At 42.5% G+C, this 22,479-nt stretch overlaps 1 protein-coding gene across 1 annotated transcript in view; it reads right to left on the reverse strand.

Annotated features, from left to right (window-relative positions):
- The window catches only part of SLC35F2 (solute carrier family 35 member F2), a 62,197-nt gene extending 46,769 nt beyond the window's left edge, over positions 1–15,428 (reverse strand). The window contains exon 1 of the mRNA XM_004382530.2: positions 15,319–15,428. Within this exon, the coding sequence (XP_004382587.1) occupies positions 15,319–15,428 (110 nt within the window). The remainder of the gene's footprint in view (positions 1–15,318) is intronic.
- Positions 15,429–22,479: the final 7,051 nt, after the last annotated feature.

Raw genomic sequence — 22,479 nt, forward strand, 5'->3', positions numbered from 1 at the left:
ATATAGAGGTAAAAACTATATAAAAACATAAGCAAGGGAATGGTAAGAAGATTTAGGATGGTGGTTATCTGGTGGTGGAAGGGGGGATGGATAGGGGATTCCTCCAGTTGCACAGTAGTGGATTAATCATGATCCCTGGCTCATGACACACTCATCACACTCCCCATGCATGGCCCAATTAATTTTTTTATGTAGCAAGTACTCATAAACCAACCACCAATCCTAAAACTGGAATCTTGACAATAACTGACATCTAGCTATTGGTTATCTGGAAACTGGTGGCGTAGTGGTTAAGAGTTATGGCTGCTACCCAAAAGGTCGGCAGTTAAATCCACCAGGCGTACCTTGGAAACTCTACGTGGCAGTTCTACTCTGTCCTAGAGGGTTGCAATGAGTTGGAATGACTCGACGGCAGTGGGTTTGGTTTTGGGGTGCAACTGAAGTCTAAAAAATAAATGATGCCCCAGGAAGATGTACTGTATTCATCCTGTGACATTATATATTCTCTGGAATCCCTGGGGATACAAACAGCCCAAAGCGAGAAATTTATGTACAGACTGCCCAAGGCCCTCTTCTGTTTGTTGCCCAAGAAGCAGTACAGCACAGTCGTTAAGTGCTTAGGCTCTGGGGCTAGACAGCCTGGTTGGGGGAAGTCGGGACAGAGGATGCGGGGAACCAGGTTGCATTATTTACTGCTGTGTGATTAATCGTCTAAAAGATAATTATGTAACCTCTCTGCACCTCAGTTTCCCCACGTTGCAAATGCGGCAGGCAATGATAGAATTATAACACCTAACACAGAAAGGTACTGCAAGGATTATGTTAGTTACTCCACCCTGAGCTTCTGGAATAGCATGATTGCTCTAGGTACACAAAGTAAGCACTCAACAAACATTGGTTTTTATTATTACTGTTGTTGTTATTATTTTTATCCCTTGCTTGATACCACTGAAAATCTTAGGAAACGTCCTTCTCCCCAAATATATCCTCAACTCTTCTGGGGCAGCAATGTTGCCCACACTTCTGTGGGAAACTCTACTGTATCCAGTCTTAAGCTCTCAATAAAGACTTGTTGGGCTGAAGAAACTGAGTCAATTTCTTCCTTAATTTTAAATACTCTGATTTTTAAGAAATGACCACAAAGAAGCTTTGGGCTTAACTGTGTTTTTTATGTAATCTAGCTTTGCCTTGTTAACATCAATAACCAAGATTTTGGTGACAAATCACTTGTCTAATGAACTTCATTAACCTATACTTCTGTCACCATCCAAAATAAAGGCCCCAAAATTCGTGGACTAAAATGCTTTTGTAATTTATTAAAATGAAAACCATTCAAGCCTTTATTCAGGATCTATTTATACTTTCATTATAACCAATTCTAACAAACTGGGTTATCTGGTTTCTACAGTGTTACAGCTTAGAAGCCATAATTTTTTTAAAAATGCAGACTTTCCACATACGCTCAGTAACAGAAAAAACATCACACAACACTCATGAGAAAAAAAAGTCAGAAAAAATAAGGTGAATAATTCCTTTCAATGGGCCCTAAGCATATTTTTACCACTCAGTAGAATAATTAAAGTCCATGATGATGATTCTGAATCATCAAGATAAGGTGGTACCATGTTCAATGTACTTTGTTTATTTAAAGGAGCATGGTCTCATTTATTTGTTTTAAATGTACCATGAAGAATGATAAATAATATTTTTTAATGGCAAAATCTCCATGATTAGTTATAAATGGACCTACTGAGTAATTGAAAGGGCTGGCCTACCCTAGAGTTGTTCAGTACAAGCCAATTATGTGTTGAAGAATTGCTGCTAAAAATTATGAATAAGTAAATTAACAGAGGTGAGTAATCCATGACATACATAGTTCCATTCAACTGGATTCAAAAGTAAATTATAATGCTTAAAAGAGTGTGTTTTCAGTTATCTGGAAAATTCGCCTATATAGAACAATTACTTCTCTCTGATGATCCTCCATAAACAACAATACAAGGAAGTTTATGTAGCTTTTTCATAAACTGACCAAAACTACATACACAAACAGTAACTTGGGAAGCAACTGGCTTTTCCACATATGTAGCTACCGATCAAAATGTCTGTGAAAGCTGGTTAGAAACAGCCTTAGTTTCATCACTTTACAGTCCTAAATCCTGCATCTTATTTACCAAATTTGGTTGCAAAGAGGTTTTTACTGTTTCTAGAAATCAAATCTACCCTCAAAATGGGAAAACTACTACGATTTCAGTTCTATGCCAGGCACAATGGTAAGGCAGGGACTTCAAAGATGGAGGCTTTGTGGTGCAGTGATTAAGTGCTCAGCTGCTAACCAAAAGGTCGGTGGTTCAAACCCACCAGCTGCTCCAAGGGAGGAAGATGTGGAAGTCTGCTTCCGTAAAGATTTCTAAAAACCAAAGCCATTGCCATCAAGTCGATTTCAATTCATAGCGACCCTATAGGATAGAGCAGAAATGCCCCATAGGGTTTCCAAGGAGCGCCTGGTAGATTTCAACTGCCGACCTTTTGCTTAGGCCATAGCTCTTTATCACTACGCCACCTGAGAAACCCTATGGGGCAGTTCTACTCTGTCCTATAGGGTTAGTATGAGTAGAATTCGACTCCACAGCAATGGGTCGAAGATGAATTACCATCTCTATCCTTAGGCACTCTCCAAGGCTAAAGATAATTATATTTTACATTATAATACAGTAAGTGCAAAGATGAATTAGGAACAGGTACCCAAAAGGTAAGGAGCCCTGGTAGCACAGTGGTTAAGTGCTCAGCTGCTAATCGAAAGGTTGGCAGTTCAAACCACCTGCCACTCCGCAGAAGAAAGATGTGGCAGTCTGCTTCCATAAAGATTACAGCCTTGGAAACACTATGGGGCAGATCTACTCTGTCCTATGGGGTCGCTATGAACATAGTGAGATGGGCATTGGGGTTAATGAGCCTGGAGAAGAAAGTAGCCAGTGACAGAGGTCCTTGTAGTTACATGTAAGAAGCTTGTGCTCCATCCAGTAGCCAGTGGCTTTCAGACTTGTTTTAGCTGTAGAACCCTTTTTCAAAACAACACTTTGCATAAAAGTCCAAGCAAAAGCAAAATAGCCTGGTGGGTGCCAGAGGCCAGCCAAGAAGCCCATCGCTCCTATTGTTTGCCTTTCACCTGCTCTGTCAAACAAGACTGAGAAACCAAACTTACAGGATTTTGTAAAGATTGATGAAAATGTAAACAGTATACCTGCTACATGATGAATTCTCATTTGGTGAAAGCTACTGCTTCCTTGAGGAGCCCTGGGTGGAGCAGTAGTTCAACACTTGGCTGCTAATTGAAAGGTCAGGGGTTTGAACTCACCAATTGCTCCATGGGATAAAGAAGTGGCAGTCTGCTTCCATAAAGATTACAGCCTTGCAAGGTCATGGAAGTGCCACAGATACATCCAAACTCCCTGAGGGACCGAATTACTAGGCTGAGGGCTGTGGGGACCATGGTCTCAGAGAATATTTAGCTCGACTGGCATAACACAGTTTATAAAGAAAATGTTCTACATTCTACTTTGATGAGTAGCGTCTGGGGTCTTAAAAGCCTGTGAGTGGCCATCTAAGATATTCTACTGGTCTCACCCCTTCAGGAACAAGCGAAAATGAAGAAAACTAAAGATACAAGAGAAGGATTAGTCCAAAGGACTAATGGACCACAACTACCACAGCCTCCACCAGACTGAGTCAAGTACAACGAGATGGTGCCTGGCTACCACCGCTGACTCCTCTGACAGGGATCACAATAGAGAGTCTCTGACAGAGCTGGAGAAAAATGTGGAACAAAACTCTAACTCACAAAAAAAGACCAGACTCACTGGCCTGTCAGAGACTGGAGAAACTCTGAGAGTATGGCCCCCGGACACCCTTTTAGTTCAGTAAAAAAGTCACTCTCAAGGTTCACCCTTCATCCAAAGATTAGACAGGCCCATAAAACCAAACGAGACTAAAGGGGCACATCAGCCCAGGGGCAAGGACTACAAGGCAGGAGGGGCCAGGAAAGCTGGTAATAGGGAACCCAAGGTCAAGAAGGTACAGTGCTGACATGTCATGGGGTTGTTAACTGATGTCATAAAACAGTATGTGTACCATTTAATGACAAGCTAGTTCCTTCTGTACACCTTTATCTAAAGTACAATTACAAAAGAAAAAGAAAAATTACAGCCTTGGAAATGCTATGGGGCAGTTGCAATGGGTTTGGTTTTGGTTTTATTGCTACTTTTTCATTTTATTTGACATTACTCTGGTTCCTGTGCAACAAGATGATATAGAAGAGGAGGGCTGGAAGCTATTACAAGAGTCCACGTGAGCGTGATAGAGGCCTGAAGTGAAGTAGTGACAATAGGGATGGGGGGAGGGGGGAGCGAGGCTGAACTCCAGGAATATTCTGGAGGTGCTGTCAAGATGAGAAATAAGCACTGGTGGTCATCTTCCCTTCCTCCACATCAACCTGAAGAAAGAAGCAGGGATATGCAGGAATAACCCAAAGGTTTTCTAGAACTGGTCTGGGGGAGGAGGGGACTGCAGCCCAGGGCTCAGTGGAGGGCAGGTTGGAGAAAAAAATTTTAACACTACTCTTGTGTCTCCCCTACGTTGCATTAGAGCATTATTGCCTGTCCCTTTAACAACTCCCTGCAATGTTGAGAAATTAATAAAAACAGGTTCAGGCTGTCCATCCAGCAGTCTCTCCTCCACTCACCCCAGGGCTAAAGGGCAAAAACCTAATGAAATTGCCTCCTCCCAAGACTCTTTCCAGAGCAACTCAAAATAAAACCCTGATCACAGGAATAGTCTAATGGAGGGGCACCAAACAATAGCAATCAACAGTGTTCTGGGTGGCCTAAAGTTTCTCCACCCTGGGTTTCATCGTCTCCCCTCTATTTAAATTCATCTGGAGGGGTTCAGACCAGGGCCTGGCCATTAGCTCTTCCCCAGCACACATTCCCGCATAAGTCCATGAGGGGACATGTATGAGAATACTCAGCACAGTGTTGCTTATAGAGGCTTGGCATTGGAAATAATCTGGGTTGGCATCACAGGTGGGCCACGGAGCCTCTAAGTCCTCTGCAGGAGATAGAAATAACAGGCTAGATCAGCAGTTCTCAACCAGGGGTGATTTTGCTTCCAGAGAACATTTGGCAATGTCTGTAGACTTGACTGTCACTACTGGGGGAGGGGGTTGCTACCGATATCTAGTAGGTAAAGGCCAGGGATGCTGCTAAACATTCTATAACGTACAGTACACCCCCACAACGGAAAAAGATCATTCAGTCCAAAATGTCAATAGTACTGAGGTTGAGAAACACTTGCAGAGATGAACAAAACTACATGATGGGCCTTAATATAGTGGTGAGTGAAAAAAAAAAAGTGATTTTTTTTTTTAATTGTACTTTAGATAAAGGTTTACAGAACAAACCAGCTTCTCATTAAACAGTTAGTACACATACTGTTTTATGACATTGGTTAACAACCCCGTGACATGTCAACACTCTCCCTCCTCAACCTTGGTTTCCCTATTACCAGCTTTCCTGTCCCCTCCTGCCTTCTAGTCCTTGTCCCTGGGCTGGCGTGCCCCTTTAGTCTCGTTTGGTTTTATGGGCCTGTCTAATCTTTCGATGAAGGGTGGACTTCGAGAGTGACTTCATTACTGAGCTAAAAGGGTGTTGGGGGCCATACTCTCATAGTTTCTCCAGTCTCTGTCAGGCCAGTAAGTCTGGTCTTTTTTTGTGAGTTAGAATTTTGTTCTACATTTTTCTCCAGCTCTGTCCGGGACCCTCTATTGTGATCCCGGTCAGAGGAGTCAGTGGTGGTAGCCAGGCAACATCTAGTTGTACTGGACTCAGTCTGGTGGAGGCCGTGGTAGTTGTGTGGTCTATTAGTCCTCTGGACTAATCTTTCCCTTGTATCTTTAGTTTTCTTCATTCTCCCTTTCTCCTGAAGGGGTAAGACCAGTGGAGTATCTTAAATGGCCACTCACAGGCTTTTAAGACCCCAGACGCTACTGATCAAAATAGAATGTAGAACATTTTCTTTATAAACTATGTTAGGCCAATAGAGCTAAATATTCCCCGAGACCATGGTCCCCACAGCCTCAGCCCAGCAATTCAGTCCCTCAGGGAGTTTGGATGTGTCTATGGAGCTTCCATGGCCTTGCCTTGTACAAGTTGTGCTGGCTTCCCCAGAACTATGCGATTTTTTATACAACGTAATTTGGAATTAGGTATTCATTCATCCAACATTTGTTGTGTATCTACTTCAAGGTAAGTTCTATGCTAGACAGTGGTGATCCAAGCCAGATATGATTCCTGACTCCCGGGGTCGAGTGGAAGAAGCATATATTAATAAGATAATAATTAAATAAAAGAACCTTACAAATAAATGGGGGAGGGAAGAGAAAGTATGGATGCTGGTAGTATCTAGATTCCCCCCATTACAGAGACCACAGAAAGTCCCTCTCTTTATATCTTTGCTTAAGTGACATTACAGAACAATATCTTTCAGCGAGACTACTGTCTTAGTTTCCTACTGCTGATATAATATAAATACAAGTAAAATATCACCACTCATCTGTCAGTTTGTCATACTGTGGTGGCTTGCGTGTTGCTGTGATGCTGGAAACTATGCCACCAGTATTTCAAAGACCAGCAGGGTCACCCTTGGTGGACAGTGAAGGACAGCTCGAGAAGACAAAACAGGGTATTATAATGAAATGTTCAAAGACCTAGAGTTAGAAACCAAAAGGTAAGAACACACCCGGCATTTCTCAAGCTGAAAGAACTGAAGAAAAAAGTCAAGCCTCAAGTTGCAACAGTGAAGGATTCTATGGGCAAAAATTGAATGACGCAGGAAGCATCTAAAGAAGATGGAAGGAATACACAGAGTCACTGCACCAAAAAGAACTGGTCGATGTTCAACCATTTCAGGAGGTAGCATATGATCAAGAAAAGATGGTACTGAAGGAAGAAGTCCAAGCTGCACTGAAGGCACTGGTGAAAAACAAGGCTCCAGGAATTGACAGAATACCAATTGACATGTTTCAACAAACAGATGCGACTCTGCAGATGCTCACTCATCTATGCCAAGAAATTTGGAAGATAGCTTCCTGGCCAATTGACTGAAAGAGATCCATATTTGTACCCATTCCAAAGAAAGCTCATTCAACAGAATGCAGAAATTATCAAACAATATCATTCATATCACACACACGTAAAATTTTGCTGAAAATAATTTAAAAACAGTTGCAGCAGTACAACAACAAAGAACTGCCGGAAATTCAAGCCACGTTCAGAAGATGCTGAATGAGGGATATCACTGCTGATGTCAGATGGATCTTGGCTGAAAGAAGAGAACACCAGAAAGATGTTTACCTGTGTTTTATTGACTATGTAATGGCATTCGGCTGTGTGGATCTTAACAAATTATGGATAACATTGTGAAGAATGGGAATTCTAGAACAGTTAATTGTGCTCATGAGGAAACTGTACATAGTCCGAGAGGCAGTCATTTGAACAGAACAAGGGGATACTGTGTGGTTTAAAATCAAGAAAGGCGTGTGTCAGGGTTGTATCCTTTCACCATACTGTTCAGTCTGTATGCTGAGCAAATAATCCGAGAAGCTCGACTATATGAAGAACACAGCATCAGAATTGGAAGAAGACTCATTAACAACCTGTGAGATGCAGATGACACAACCTTGCTTGCTGAAAGTGGAAAGGACTTGAAGCCCTTACTGATGAAGATCAAAGGCTACAACCTTAAGTATGAATTACACCTCAACGTAAAGAAAACAAAAATCCCCATAACTGGACCAACAAGCAACATCATGATAAACGGAGAAAAGATTGAAGTTGTCAAGGATTTCACTTTACTTGGATTCATAATCAATGCCCACAGAAGCAACAGTCAAGAAATCAAATGACACACTGCATTGGGCAAATCTGCTGCAAAAGACCTCTTTAAAGTGTTCAAAAGCAAAGATGTCACTTTGAAGACTCAAGCGTGCCTGACCCAAGCCATGGTATTTTCAATCACCTCATATGCATGAGAAAGCTGGACAATGAATAAGGAAGACTGAAGAAGAATTGATGCCTTTGAATTATGGTGCTGGGGAAGAATACAGAATATACTATGGATGGCCAGAAGAACGAACAAATCTGTCTCAGAAGAATTACATCCAGAATGCTCCTTAGAAGTGAGGGTGGCAAGACTTCATCTCATGTACTTTGGACACATTATCAGGAGGGACCAGTCCCTAAAAAGGGAAATCACGTTTGGTAAAGTAGAAGGTCAGCGACAGAGAGAAAGACCCGCAGTGAGACGGACTGACACAGTGGTTTCAACAATGGGCTCAAACATAGCAAGGATTGTGAGGATGGCGCAAGACCGGGCAGTGTTTTGTTCGGTTGTACACAGTGTCAGAACCAACTTGATGGCATGTAACAACAACAATAACAGTTGACTTTAAAGAACATAAATGTATTTTCTCATAGTTTAGGAGGCTAAAAGTCCAAATTAGGGTCTTGGCCATGTTTATTCCTTCTGTAGCCTCTCTCCTAGTTCTGGTGTCTGCCACCAATCCTCGGCATTCCTTTACTTCCCCTGCATGTATCTGTGTCTATCCTGGTCTTTTTATAACTCAGAAGTGATTAGGTTTTGGATCCACCCTACACTGCTGTGATCTCATTAATATAACAAAAGAAAAACCGTATTTCCAAACAGGATCACATCCACAGGTTCAAGGGCCAGGAATTCAACACATACTTTTAGGGGACCCAATTCATCCATAATAACCACCACCACAGGACTTGTGTTGTACACACAGTAAGCATAAAACAGATATTATGGATGAAGTGTGTCCCCCCTAAAATGTGTGTCAACTTAGCTAGGCCATGATTCCCAGTATTGTGTGATTGTCCACCATTTTGTCACCTGGTGTGATTTTCCTATGTGTTGTAAATCCTATCTTTATGACGTTGAGGCAGGATTAGAGGCAGTTATGTTAATGAGGCAGGACACAATCTACATCACTAGGTTGTATCTTGAGTAGGTCTCTTTTGAGATATAAAAGAGAGAAGCGAGCAGAGAGACAGGGGGACCTCATACTACCAAGCAAAAGAGCCAGGAGCACGTGCATCCTTTGGACCTGAGGTCCCTATGCTGAGAAGCTCCTAGACCAGGAGAAGATCAATGACAAGGACCTTTCCCCAGAACTGACAGAGAGAGAAAGCCCTCCCCTGGAGCTAGCACCCTGAATTCGGACTTCTAGCCTCCTAGACTGTGAGAGAATAAATTTCTCATTGTTAAAGCCATCCACTTGCGGTATTTCTGTTATACCAGCACTAGGTAATTAAGACAACAGACGTACTTGAATGAATAGACGAAGGCTATACACTTATGTGCAACTAAATGACTCCTTCAGAAATTTCTGGGTCTTACTCCTTCACAGGAAGAAACTGAACTGAAAGGAGGAAACAAAGGGGCAGGCCCTATGCTAGACAGTAACAAGAAGTGCGCATGTTCATTAAGAGCTTAAAAAAAACAAACAAACAAACCAAACCCACTGCCGTAGAGTTGATTCCGATTCATAGCAACTCTACAGGACAGAATAGAACTGCCCCATAGGGTTTCTAAGGCTGTAATCTTTACAGAAGCCGACTGCCACATCTTTCTACTGCAGAGTGGCTGGTGGGTTCAAACTGCCAACCTTTCAGTTAGCAGCCGAGCACTTAACCACTGTGCTACCAGGGCTCCTTACTGAGTGCCTACTACTGTTCATTCCCTCTCAAGCCCATGCCCCCTCTCACACCAAACCACTTGCAGTTCCTTAAATAAAACACTCTCTGACACTTCTTAGTTTGCTAGTGCCACTGTAACAGAAATATCACAAGTGGGTGGCTTTAAAGAACAGAAATTTATTTTCTCACAGTTCACTAGGCTAGAAGTTCGAATTCAGTGCACCGGCTCTTGGGGAAAGATCTCTCTTTGTCTCTGTCTCTCTCTCTCTCTCCCCCCATCCCTCTGCTCTGTCCATTCTGGGGGAAGATACTGTCTCAGCTTCTGCGCTTGGTCCCTTGGCGCTCTCCCTGTGGTATCTCTCTTTACCCTATTGGTGCTTGCTTCTCTCTGTGTATAATCTGCTCCTTTTGTATCTCAAAAATCATTAGGTTTAAGATACACCCTTCACTGATATGGCCTCATTAACATACCAAAGAAAACCCTCTTCCAAAATGGGATTACATCCACAGGTATAGAGGTTAGGATTCCAACATATACTTTGTTGGGGGACACACAATTCAATCCATAACAACCTCCAAGCCTGGAGAGCCCTTTCTTGCCTAGTTTAAAAGGAAAATTCTTATTCTTGCATCAAGACCTCAAGCACCTTCTCTCTCAGGCTCTCCAACCCTACTTCACCCCAAGACACTTGATCCCTGCCCTCCTTTATACCATCACTGTACTTTGTACTCACTCCTACAATACTTGTCATAACTTCTTAGCATAATTTGATTATGAGCATTCTTGAGATAAAGAATTTAATCCTATTCATCTTTATAGCACCAGAAACTAGTCTAGAACCTAGAACATTACAGATGCTCAAGGTTTGGTCAATGAAATAATGAACACATGTCCAGCACTGTGCTACCAAAAAAATATGATAAAATCTATGTCCTCAAAAAGCTTACCATTTGCCTGGGATCTTAAAAGCTAGGAGCAGCCATCTAAGATGCATCAATTGGTCCCAACCCACCTGGAGCAAAGGAGAATGAAGAACACTAAAGACACAAGGAAAATATTGGCCCAAGAGACAGAAAGGGCCACATAAACCAAAGACTCCATCAGCCTGAGACCAGAAGAACTAGATGATGCCCAGCTACCACCAATGATAGCCCTGAAAGGGAATACAACAGAGTCCCTGATGGAGCAGGAGAAGAGTGAGGTGCAAAACTCAAATTCTAGTAAAAAGACCAGATTTAATGGTCCAACTGAGACTGGAGAGACCCCGGAAGACATGTCCCCTGGACTCTCTGTTAGCCCAGACAAAGATTAGACCGGACTATACAACATGATTTAGGAAATAATATTGGAATCATCATTCCCTGTCCTTGAGCACAGAGAATGTGACCCAGCTGAAGCTGGGCTCACAAGGCCTCACAAGGACATGTCAACTGGGAACTGAGGTATAAAGACAATAGCTAAGATAATCTTGGAAAATATCTTTTAGGGACCCTTACACATAAACCATTCAAACAGAACACAAAAGACTTTCCACTCTTATCTTTTTTCTATTAGCATTTAGTGAGTAGAAAATTTGTTGGACCAATGAGGACCCTCCTGACTGTCATTACTGAAACTTGTACCAATGATTGTTAAGAAAGACAATTCAAAACTTAGGATCACAATTTCTAGCCAATCTGTGAAAAGGTGAAGCTTTCAATGGTTTTGATTATTTGTAATGTTAATACATACTGATGGCTGTGGCAGTATGATTGTCTGTTTTCCCATTCTTGCCTATTCTGTAATATTCTTTGGACTTGGACAGACATGGCTCTAGCAGCATGCTTGTCCGTTTTCCCACTTTTGTCTGTTCTGTGGTATTTCCTTGGACTCGGGCAGACATGGCTGTGGCAGCATGCTTGTCCGTTTCCCCCTTTTGCCTTTTTGAATATATGCCGAATAAAACTTTCTTTTTGCTTTACTAAACTTTGTGATGTTTTCACCGTACAACAGACATAAAATGATACTCATGAAGAGCGTGCTTCTTAACTCAAGTCGATACATAAGACTAAATGAGTAGCTTCTGTCTGGAGGAGAGATGAGAAGGCAAAAACGGACAGGAGCTGGTTGAATGGTCACGGGAAATCCAGGGTGGAAAGGAGGCATGTGCTGTCACATTACAGGGAGAGCAACTAGGGTCACATAACAACATGTGTATAAATTTTTATATGAGAAACTAACTTGAACTGTAAACTTTCACCTAAAGCACAATTAAAAAAAAAAAAAGCTTACCATTTATTCAATGGGGAAAAAGATATAAATATATGAAATAATAATCAAAGCTTTATACTAGAAGTATAAACTTCATGGTTGTTATAAGAAGCATGTATGTTTCGTATATGAATTTAAATTAGAATGTATCTGTTAGAATGTAAACTGCTTTAAAAAAAAAAAACTTGTTGCCATCGAGTCGATTCCGACTGACAGCGACCCTACAGGACAGAGCAGAACTGCCCTCTAGGGTTTCCAAGGAGTGGCTGGTGGATTCGAACGGCCAACTTTTTGGTTAGAACCACTGTGCCATCAGGGATCTGTAAACTGCTTGCTGATACACAATTAAATATCCTCAGGCACTCCTGGAAACCCATGACCTCCTATTACAGTATTTGTTATTTGAGTTGATAGCAATAAACAGCAAGAGTCAAAATTACGAGCAGATGGTACTCATTATCATAAATACTTGGCACATAGTAAGTACTCAATATTGTATTGTATTATTGTACTGTATGAGTGATTTACTATTCCCAGTTATAGAGAAAAGCTGTCTGCACCCTAAAGGAGAAAGGCAGGTATATCAAAAGTTAAGGTTACCTAGAATAACCTTTGTCCCTCTCATAATGGAAACAGAACCAGCTCTAGGCCCCAAACTTCTACCCCGTATTTAGTACCCACTTGCCAAAAAAGATAATCTTGCCCCTTTTTGGTAAAAAAAGAAAAGAGCCGTGTGGTTACAAACTATCCTTCTACATCCCTGTCCATATGGTGAAAACATCCATTCGTTAACTTCCCTCCATACCCCATGGTTCTCTGGCCAAGACTGGGGATTCAGAGACCTAAACTCAAACTTAGGAAATGAGTTTTATTACTGAGAGTTTAAAATATCAAGTACAAGGAATACTGGGTATCTGGTAAACTGCGCTTTTCCTGTTGCTGGGTCAGATGGGAAGAAATTGCAAACCAGAATCCAAGAGCCTGGACAATTGCCAGAAGTGGGATTGAAAAGTTTAATGAACAAAAGGACCCAACCAACCAAAACGGCTAGAATCCTCAGACAAAGATCAGTAAAGGGAAGAGTACAGGGAGTGTGGCAAAATGGAAAGGAAGCCTCAAGAACTTTCTCATATTCACTCATTCATTCATTCATTCATTTGCTCAATCATTTGTATGCTAAGATACAAAAATGAAAAAAAATTATTGCTACTGTTAAGAAACTCAGTTCATCAAGGCTATAAGATGCCCACAAATAGCTATCACATAGGAAGAAAGTAAAAAGCCTTAAAAACCAAAAAAAAACAGTTGCCATCAAGTCGATTCCCACTCATGGCGACCCCATGTGTGCAGAGTAGAACTGCCCTCTGTAGGTTTTTGGAAGTAGATTGCCAGGCTTTTCTTCCAAGGCACCTGAGTGGGTTCAAACCACCAACCTTTCAATTAGTAGTCAAGTTCTTAACTGTTTGTGCCACCTTGAGACTTTTTAAAAAGTGATAAGGGAGGTACACAAAAAACTATGTTCAGAGGCAGAAGAAATTTCATATTTAGGAGGCAGAAGAAATCTCATATTTAGGAGGCTATCAGACACTCCTGACTAAAACAAACCAGGACTTTGCAAATTTTAGAACATTAGAAGAAGAAAAAAAATCATTGCTAATCCTTGCTACATCTTGCTAAACTGACATATGTCCCTTTTGTCTGCCCTGTCCTCAGGGTCCCTTGCATCTCCCAGAGCAACCATGACATCTTCCCGTCACCCAGGAATGGAACTAATGGTGACAACTAACCAGTACAGAACACTACCATGAGCCAGGCTCCATCTGCCCATTCTTGTGTTTTCACTCACTTACTCCTCACAACAACCCTACAGGGTAGGTACAGTTAATACCTCCATTTTACAAATAAGAACACCGCGGCACAGAGACGTTAAGTGACTTGCCCAAAACCACCCAGATGATAAGTGGCACAGCCAGGATATGAGTCCAGAATCTGTGCCCTTAGCTATTACACTACACTGCCTCCCATCTGAGAACCTGCAGTTAAATTTAGCAGGACATACACAACTGGATGGTACAAGGCAATTTTTGGCCAACTTTCCCCATCAACATATGAATCTATTTAAAACCATACTTATTTATATGATGAAAATGCATATAATTTTATTGATTTAGTTTTGAAAATGGTATGGCTTTTCAGGAATTGCTTTCACAGTCTTGAAAGCGCATTCACTTTTCAGTCTGGGGAAAAAAAAAGAAAGAAATCAAAGCCTATCTGATGATGTGCCAGTGGCCAGGAGTGGTTATGGTGCAGTTTAAACCAAGGCATGCAGGGGCCACGCCTTATACTAGGTGGCCTTGGACAAACTGCTTAGCCTTCTTTGTTTCTCCATCTATGAAGTGGGTATAATAATATGTGCCTACCTCATAAAACAGTGAGGGTTTGATGAGATTATCCATATAAACTGCTAAGCACAGAACCTGACACAGAGTGAACGTCCAATAAATGTTGGCTTTCATTATTTTATTCTGAGTTATCTGTGTTTCTCGAATGCAAATTCCCCAGTAACCAGAGAAATGCTTTCCCAGTCCCAGATTCCTACCAAGCCCTTAAGCACATTTCTCCTTACTTCCCACCGAGCACAGGGAGGACGAGCTCCCAAGTCGGGAGGTGGCCACGTCGCCCCGCATTGCCGGCTCAGGCCGAGAAGGAGGCAGGCCCTGAACTCCCTCCCGGCGGCAGCATAAAACTTAACCCAGATTTCTCACTTGGGTAAACTCATCTGTTAGTGAAGGATCAGCCAGCCCGGTCTGACGGGCTCGGCAGCAGAAGAATTTCAAGGCGCCAGAGCCAGGAAGTGGCGCTCACCCACCTGTCAAGCCCGAGGGTGCCCACCCCTCCTTCACAGCATCCCTGGGGACTTCGCCCCCTCCCCGCCTGGGTGGCACTGGGGATCGACCTAACAGTGCTAACAGGGTGAACTTCCCACCAAATCCTCTGAAATACATTCCCACGATTTCTAAGAACGAGGAAGGGAGGAGTGGGACCTCCAGCCCCCAGTACTTTCGCATCATGAAGCCAGGTGAAGCGCAACATCCCTATTTAGCCGCCTGAACCAGCACCAAAGTCCGTCCAGCAGCCACCTTTGCCTCCCTCCTCCCGCCGCCGCGCCGCGCCGCTCCGGCGGCGTGTGCTCCGCAGACACGTGTGAGCGCGCTCGCCAACCGTAGCGCCTGGGCTCGGCTTGCCAGTTCCCGCCGCCCCGCGGGGCCTCCGCGCGCTCCTTCCACTCACCAGGTGAAGAGTTTGCCTTTTATCCTGCGCAGGAGGCTGGCAAACGCGCTCACCGCTCCCTGCGCGTGGGGCTGAGGGGCGCCAGGCCCCTCCGGCAATGCAGCCTCCATGGGGGCCCCTGCTCGGCTCCGGATCACGGAACGCCCCCGAAGTGCCGGGGCCCGGAAGACGGGAGGCGGCGCCTGTACACCCGGCGGGGGCTCGACTCCGGCCCCTGAGCTCGCCTTCCTTCGCTCGCTCACGTCCAACTCGTTCGTCTGCCGGGCTCCTCCTGCTGCAAATCATTAACAGTCAAGCCCGAGGGGGCCAGACAATACATTTGCAGATTACAACTGGCACCTCCGGGGTGGCAGGAGGAGAAAGAGCACTTTTTTTTTCTCCCTTGGCAGTCGAGCCTCAGAATTGGGTGGCACTCAATATGCATTTCAGATTTTTATGGTTCCTTATTTAAAATCAGCAAATGAGCTGATAGGAAGTTAACAGGATTTACTCCCAGGGTGTCCTAACCTAAGAAGCAGTAATTCAGGAACTGTTTGAACTTTGCTAACTAGAAAGGACCCGCGACACCTTCCCTTATCTTCCAGTCTTCCTCCCTCAGATTTGTGAAAGATCTCATCTAAAAGAAAAAAAAAAAAGAAAAAAAACTGACGACGCTTTACTTCTGTTTCTTTTCCCTCGCAAAACATGGCTAAGATCCTAAACGGATCCTGGAAACATCTCTTTGCAGCTGGAGGAAGGTGCGTGTCCTTCCTCTTGGATGTATTTGGTTTGCCTTTCAGTACTCGAAAACAGTTGTCTCGGCGGCGCCAGAGTAAGAGACGGACGGTGCTAACTCCGCTGGAGCTCAGCCCGAAAGTGCTAGATGCTGGGCCACGCCTTTCGATGCTTCCGCGAACCAAGGAGGGACTAAGAATTGGGGTCGTAAAGTTTTTGATTTTCACTGACTTAGGAAGTCGGTGCGTCGCCTTAACCCCTTGCCTCCAGAAAGGAGAAAATGAGGAACGCAAAAGAAAAAGTGTTGGGACCTTTCTGTTTTTTTTTTTTTTTTTTTTTGCTTGGCCACCTCCTTCCCTGGAGCGCGAGAGAGCAAAATAGACAAATGTAAATTGAGTTATGTGAAAAAATTCTAAGAAGAGAGGTTTTGAAAAATGCAGTTTCAGCAGCCCCAAGTTTAGAAACTATAGGAGCCCCAAAGTTTAAATGAAATGATTTTTTTTAAGTTTAAATAATGTTAAAAGAGAGAAGCTGAGGAACAGGAATTGACAGATTCCTCAGAGTGTATAGGAACATTCACAAAGATCACTGACCAAGGTGAAATGCATCCAAGAACAGATAGAAATAATGTGGTGACAGGTAATCTTAAAATTGCAAACTCCCTCTGTGATAAGACAACTGTGATAACCCTGAAGCTTTTAAAGTTTATCTTGTGCAATGAATTTAACTTTAGGCAATTTCAAAAGAATGGGGGCGACCAAAACCAACCTAGTAACATGGTATCAGCTGATCTCAGAAAAAAAAAAAACAACCAAACCTGTTGCTTTCCAGACCCTTGTGAGTCATAGCGACCTATAGGACAGAGTGGAACTGCCACATATGGTTTCCAAGGAACAACCGGTAGATTTCAAGTGCTAACCCTTTGGTCAGCAGCTGAGCTCTTACCCACTGCACCACCAGGGCTCCTGATCTCAGAAAGGGGGCATGATTTCAACCAATCATGTTGAGACTAGCCAATGGTTAATTTTCACCGTTTTCCTCTATTCCTTAAAAGCCTCATTGTAACTAGCATGCACGGAGCCATTAGTTTTTTAAGAAACAAAATGGTCATCCTCTATATGCAAACAGAATAACAGCTCAAATAAAACCTATATACTTTAATTTATTTGGGTTTTAATTTTTTTTTAACAGTTAAATGTGGAGAAGGGGCCTGTCATGGACTCAATTGTGTCCCAAAAAATATGTGTCAACTTGGCTAGGCCATGATTCTCAGTATCGTGTGGTTGTCCTCTATTTTGTGATCTGATGTAAATTTCCTATGTGCTGTAAATTCTAATCTCTACCTGTGGTTAATGAGGCAAGACTAGGTTATTAGGGTTGGATGCAACACCCTTCCTGAAGTCACAGGCCTGATCTGACGTAAGGAGAGTTCCCTGGGGGTATAGCCTGCATCCCCTTTTGTCTTACAAGAGATAAAAGGAGAGAGAAGCGAGCAGAAAAATAGGGATCTCATACCAATAAGAAAGAAGCACCAGGATCAGAGTATGTCCTTTAGACCCAGGGTCCCTGTGCTGAGAAGCTCCTAGACCAGGCGAAGATCAATGACAAAGACCTTCTCCTAGAACCAACAGAGAAAGCCTTTCCCTGGAGCTAGCACCCTGAATTCGAATTTCTAGCCTTCTAGACTGTGAGTGAATAAATTTGTTTGTTAAAGCCACCTACTTGTGATATTTCTGTTATAGCAGCTCTAGATAACTAAGACAGGGTCTGAAAACTAAGTGCATGGTCACCCACAGAGGACTGATTGAATATTATGGCACAACCACATCCTGAAATATTATGAGGCCATTAAAAAGAGAATGAATGGAAGGCTGCTATAAAATGACTTGGAGGGATCTTCTCCAGGTATTGTTGAGTAAAGGAACCCTGGTGGTACAGTGGCTAAAGCACTCGGCTACTAACCAAAAGGTTGGCAACTCAAATCCACAAGCCCTTCCAATGGAGAAAGATGTGGCAGTCAGCTTCCGTAAAGATTTACAGCCTTGGAAACCCTATGGGGCAATTCTACTCTCTTCTATAGAGTAGCTATGAGTTGGAATCAACTTGACAGCAGTGGGTTTGATTTTGGGAATTGTTGAGTGAAAAAAGTAATACGCAGAGAAGCACGTTTAATATGATTCCATTTTTTAAAAAGGAAATAGCCCATTAAACCCTGCATATTGACAATGTTGATTTTTACCTGAGCCCTGTGCCCCATAGAAAACAGTGATGGCTAAGAAATTCCTCCACACTTTTGTGTTCCAGAATCGGCTTACTGCAAAGAAATATCCTTCCTCGTATGGACTTACTTGGGTCTGATGGGGGAGGAGTCTTATCACAGGATGCCCACCCTTTTACCTATGACAAGGCCAACACAGGCCCTTCAAATTCCCATTCTTTGCCTCTTAAATGATTTGCTGAAATGCTTGTTTCCACTGACCAATGGGAAAAAAATTCTTGCTAACCAAACTTTGGCTACGTTTCTCTTCTTCCAAGCCCCTAAACTTTGACCCACCTTCCTTGCCTGCCCCTCCAAAGAATAGGCTGACCTCAAGATAAAACATTCTCTGATCTACTATCTGACCAAACCACACTTTCATCCTATTTCCCCACACCCAGTTCTTTCTAGTCTTGTTTACTCCTCCCTATTAAAGAAATGGAAGGAGGACCTGGCAGTCTACTTCTGAAAAAATTGGCCTGTGAAAACTTTATTAATAGCAGCAGAACATTGTTTGGTATAGCCCCCAAAGATGATTCCCTCAGGTTGGAAGGCACTTAAAATACGACTGGGAAAGAGCTGCCTCCTCAAAGTAGAGTCGATCTAAATGACATGGATGGAGTAAAGCTTTCAGGACCTTCATTTGCTGATTTGGCATGAAGTAAAATGAGAAGAAACAGCTGCACATATCCATTAATAATCAGAACACGGAATGTGCGAAGTGTGACTCGAGGGAAATTGGAAGTCGCCAAAAATGAAATGGACCACATAAAGAGCAATATCCTAGGCATTAGTGAGCTGAAATGGACTGGTATTGGCCATTTTGAATCAGACAATCATATGCTCTACTATACCAGGAATGACAAATTGAAGTGGAATGGTGTCATATTCATCATCAAAAAGAACATTTCAAGATCTATCCTGAGGTACAGTGCTGTCAGTGATAGGATAATATCCATACGCCTACAAGGAAGACCAGTTAATACGACTATTATTCAAATTTATGCACCAACTACTAAGGCCAAAGATGAGGAAATTGAAGACTTTTACCAGTCTGAAGATTTTTACCAGTCTGAAATTGATCAAACATGCAATCAAGGTGCATTGATAATTACTGGTGATTGGAATGTGAAAGTTGGAAACGAAGAAGAAGAATCGGTAGTTGGAAAATATGGTCTTGGTGATAGAAACGACACCGAAATCACACAACAGAACTTTGCAAGACCAACTACATTGCAAATACCTTTCCTTAACAACATAAACAGCAACTATACACATGGACCTCATCAGATAGAATACGCAGGAATCAAATCAACTGCATCTGTGGAAAGAGACAATGGAAAAGCTCAATATCATCAGTTAGAACAAGGCCAGGGGCTGGCTGCAGAACAGACCATCAATTGCTCATACGCAAGTTCAAGTTAAAGCTGAAGAAAATTAGAATCACTCCACGAGAGACAAAATTCGACCTTGAGTGTATCCCTCCTGAATTTAGAGACCATCTCAAGAACAGGTTTGACGCATTGAACATTAATGACCAAAGACGAGAGGAGTTGTGGGATGACATCAAGGACATCATGCATGAAAAAAGCAAGAGGTCATTAAAAAGACAGGAAAGAAAGAAAAAACCAAAATGGATGTCAGAAGAGGCTCTGAAACTTGCCCTTGAACATAGACTAGCTAAGGCGAAAGGAAGAAATGAAGTAAAAGAGCTGAACAGAAGATTTCAAAGGGCAGCTCGAGAAGACAGAGTTAAGTATTATAGTGAAATGTGCAAAGACCTGGAGTTAGAAAACCAAAAGGGAAGAACACGCTCAGCATTTCCCAAGCGGAAAGAAATGAAGAAAAAATTCAAACCTCGAGTTGCAATGTTGAAGAATTCTATGGGCAAAAAATTGAATAACACAGGAAGCATCAAAAGAAGATGGAAGGAATACACAGAGTAATGTTCCAGAAAAAATTGGTCAATGTTCAACAATTTCAGGAGGTAGCATATGATCCAGAACAGATGGTAATGAAGAAGTCCAAGCTGCACTGAAGCTGCACTGAAGCTGCACTGAATAACGAAAAACAGGGCTCCAGGAACTGATGGAATACCGATTGAGATGGTTCAACAAACGATTGCAGTGCTGGAGGTGCTCACTCATCCACATTAAGAAATTTGGAAGACCTGGCCAATCGACTGGAAGAGATCCATATTTGTACGCATTCCAAAGAAAGATGATCCAAAAGAATATGAAAATTATCTAACAATATGATTAATATCACACACAAGTAAAATCTTGCTGAAGATCATTCAAAAGTGGTTGCAGCAGTACATTAACAGGAAACTGCTGGAAGTTCAAGCCAGATATCATTGCTGATGTCAGATGGATCTTGGCTGAAAGCAGAGAATACCATAAAGATGTTTAGCTCTGTTTTATTGACTACGCAAAAGCATTCAACTGTGTGGATTATGGCAAATTATGGATAACATATGGGAATTTCAGAACACTAAATTGTGCTCATGAGGAACCTGTGCTCATGAGGAGCTAATAATCCAAGAAACTGGACTATATGAAGAAGAATGGGGCATCAGGATTGGAGGAAGACTCATTAACAACCTGCGACATGCAGATGTCACAACTTCGCTTGCTGAAAGTGAAGAGGACTTGAAGCACTTACTGATAAAGATCAAAGACCACAGCCTTCAGTATGGATTGCAGTCCAACATAAATCCTCACAACTGAACCAGTAAGCAACATTATGATAAACAGAGAAAATACTGAAATTGTCAAGAATTTCATTTTACCTGGCTCCCCAATCAACACCCATAGGAATAGTGGTCAGGAAATCAAATGACATGTTGCATTGGGCAAATCTGCTGTAAAGTCCTCTTTAGAGTGTTGAAAAGCAAAGATGTCACTTTCAGGATTAAGGTGTGCCTGACCCAAGCCATTGTATTTTCAATCATCTCAGATGCGTGTGAAAGCTGGACAACGAATAAGGAAGACCGAAGAAAAATTGATGCCTTTGAATTATGGTGTTGGCGAAGAATGTTGAATACACCGTGGACTGCCAGAAGAACGAACAAATCTGTCTTGGAAGAAGTACAGCCAGAATGCTCCTACTATGTGAGACAAGGATGGCAACACTTGTGTCACATAGTTTGGACATGTTATCAGGAGGGACCAGTCCCTGGAGAAGGACATCATGCTTGGTAACAGAGGGTCAGAGAGAAAGACGAAGACCCTTGACAAAATGGATCAACAAAGTGGCTGCAACAATGGGCTAAAGCATAACAATGATTATGAGAATAGCACAGGACCAGGCAGCATTTATTCGGTTGTATATAGGGTGGCTATGAGTCAGAACCAACTCGACGGCACCTAACAACAACAGGAACATAAAAGAAAAGGAGCTCTGGTGGTGCAGTGGTCAAGAGTTCAGCCATTAACCAAAATGTTGGCAGTTTGAATCCACCAGCCGCTCCCTGGAAACCCTATGGGGCAGTTCTACCCTGTCCTATAGTGTTACTATGAGTCCGACTCACAGCAATGGGTTTTGTTTTGTTTTTATAAAAGAAAACTTGTTTTGTCTTAACCCTTGAGACTCTTGGATATCTTATGATCAGACCATCCTACCTACTGCAATAGTTCCACCTCCTCCAATGCAAGAGTCCCTTTCTTCCCCATGCAATAATCCTTTTGATTACAGTCTCTCCTTACTTAAGTCCAGATTTGTTTTTTTATTTGACAATGTGTATATGGTTATGAGAGCATGGAGAAAAGTACAGGATACATGTCAACACAAGAAACCTTACAAGGGAGTGGGGATGCAGCAAGAAAAAGAAAAACCACTTTAACACACACACACAAAACTCCAGCATGAATGATGTTGTTGTTGTTGTTGGGGGCCATCAAGTCAACTCCACATCAATAATGACCCTATGTAACAGAGACTAACAGCCCAGTATGTTTTTCTTGGCTATAATCTTTATGGAAACAGATTGCCAGGTCTTTCTCCCATGGAGTTGCTGGGTGAATTTGAACCACCAACCTTTCAGTTAGCAACTGAGTGCTTAACCATTGTGCTCTGTTTTCAAAAATAAATTAGATTTTTAAAAATTGGGGTACACTGAATAATGGCCCCCAAAAAATATCCAGGCCCTAATCCCTGGAACCTGTGGATGTTACCTTATACGGCAAAAT

Source organism: Trichechus manatus, unplaced genomic scaffold (genome assembly GCF_000243295.1).
Source record: "Trichechus manatus latirostris isolate Lorelei unplaced genomic scaffold, TriManLat1.0 scaffold00094, whole genome shotgun sequence".
Lineage (NCBI taxonomy): Eukaryota > Metazoa > Chordata > Mammalia > Sirenia > Trichechidae > Trichechus > Trichechus manatus.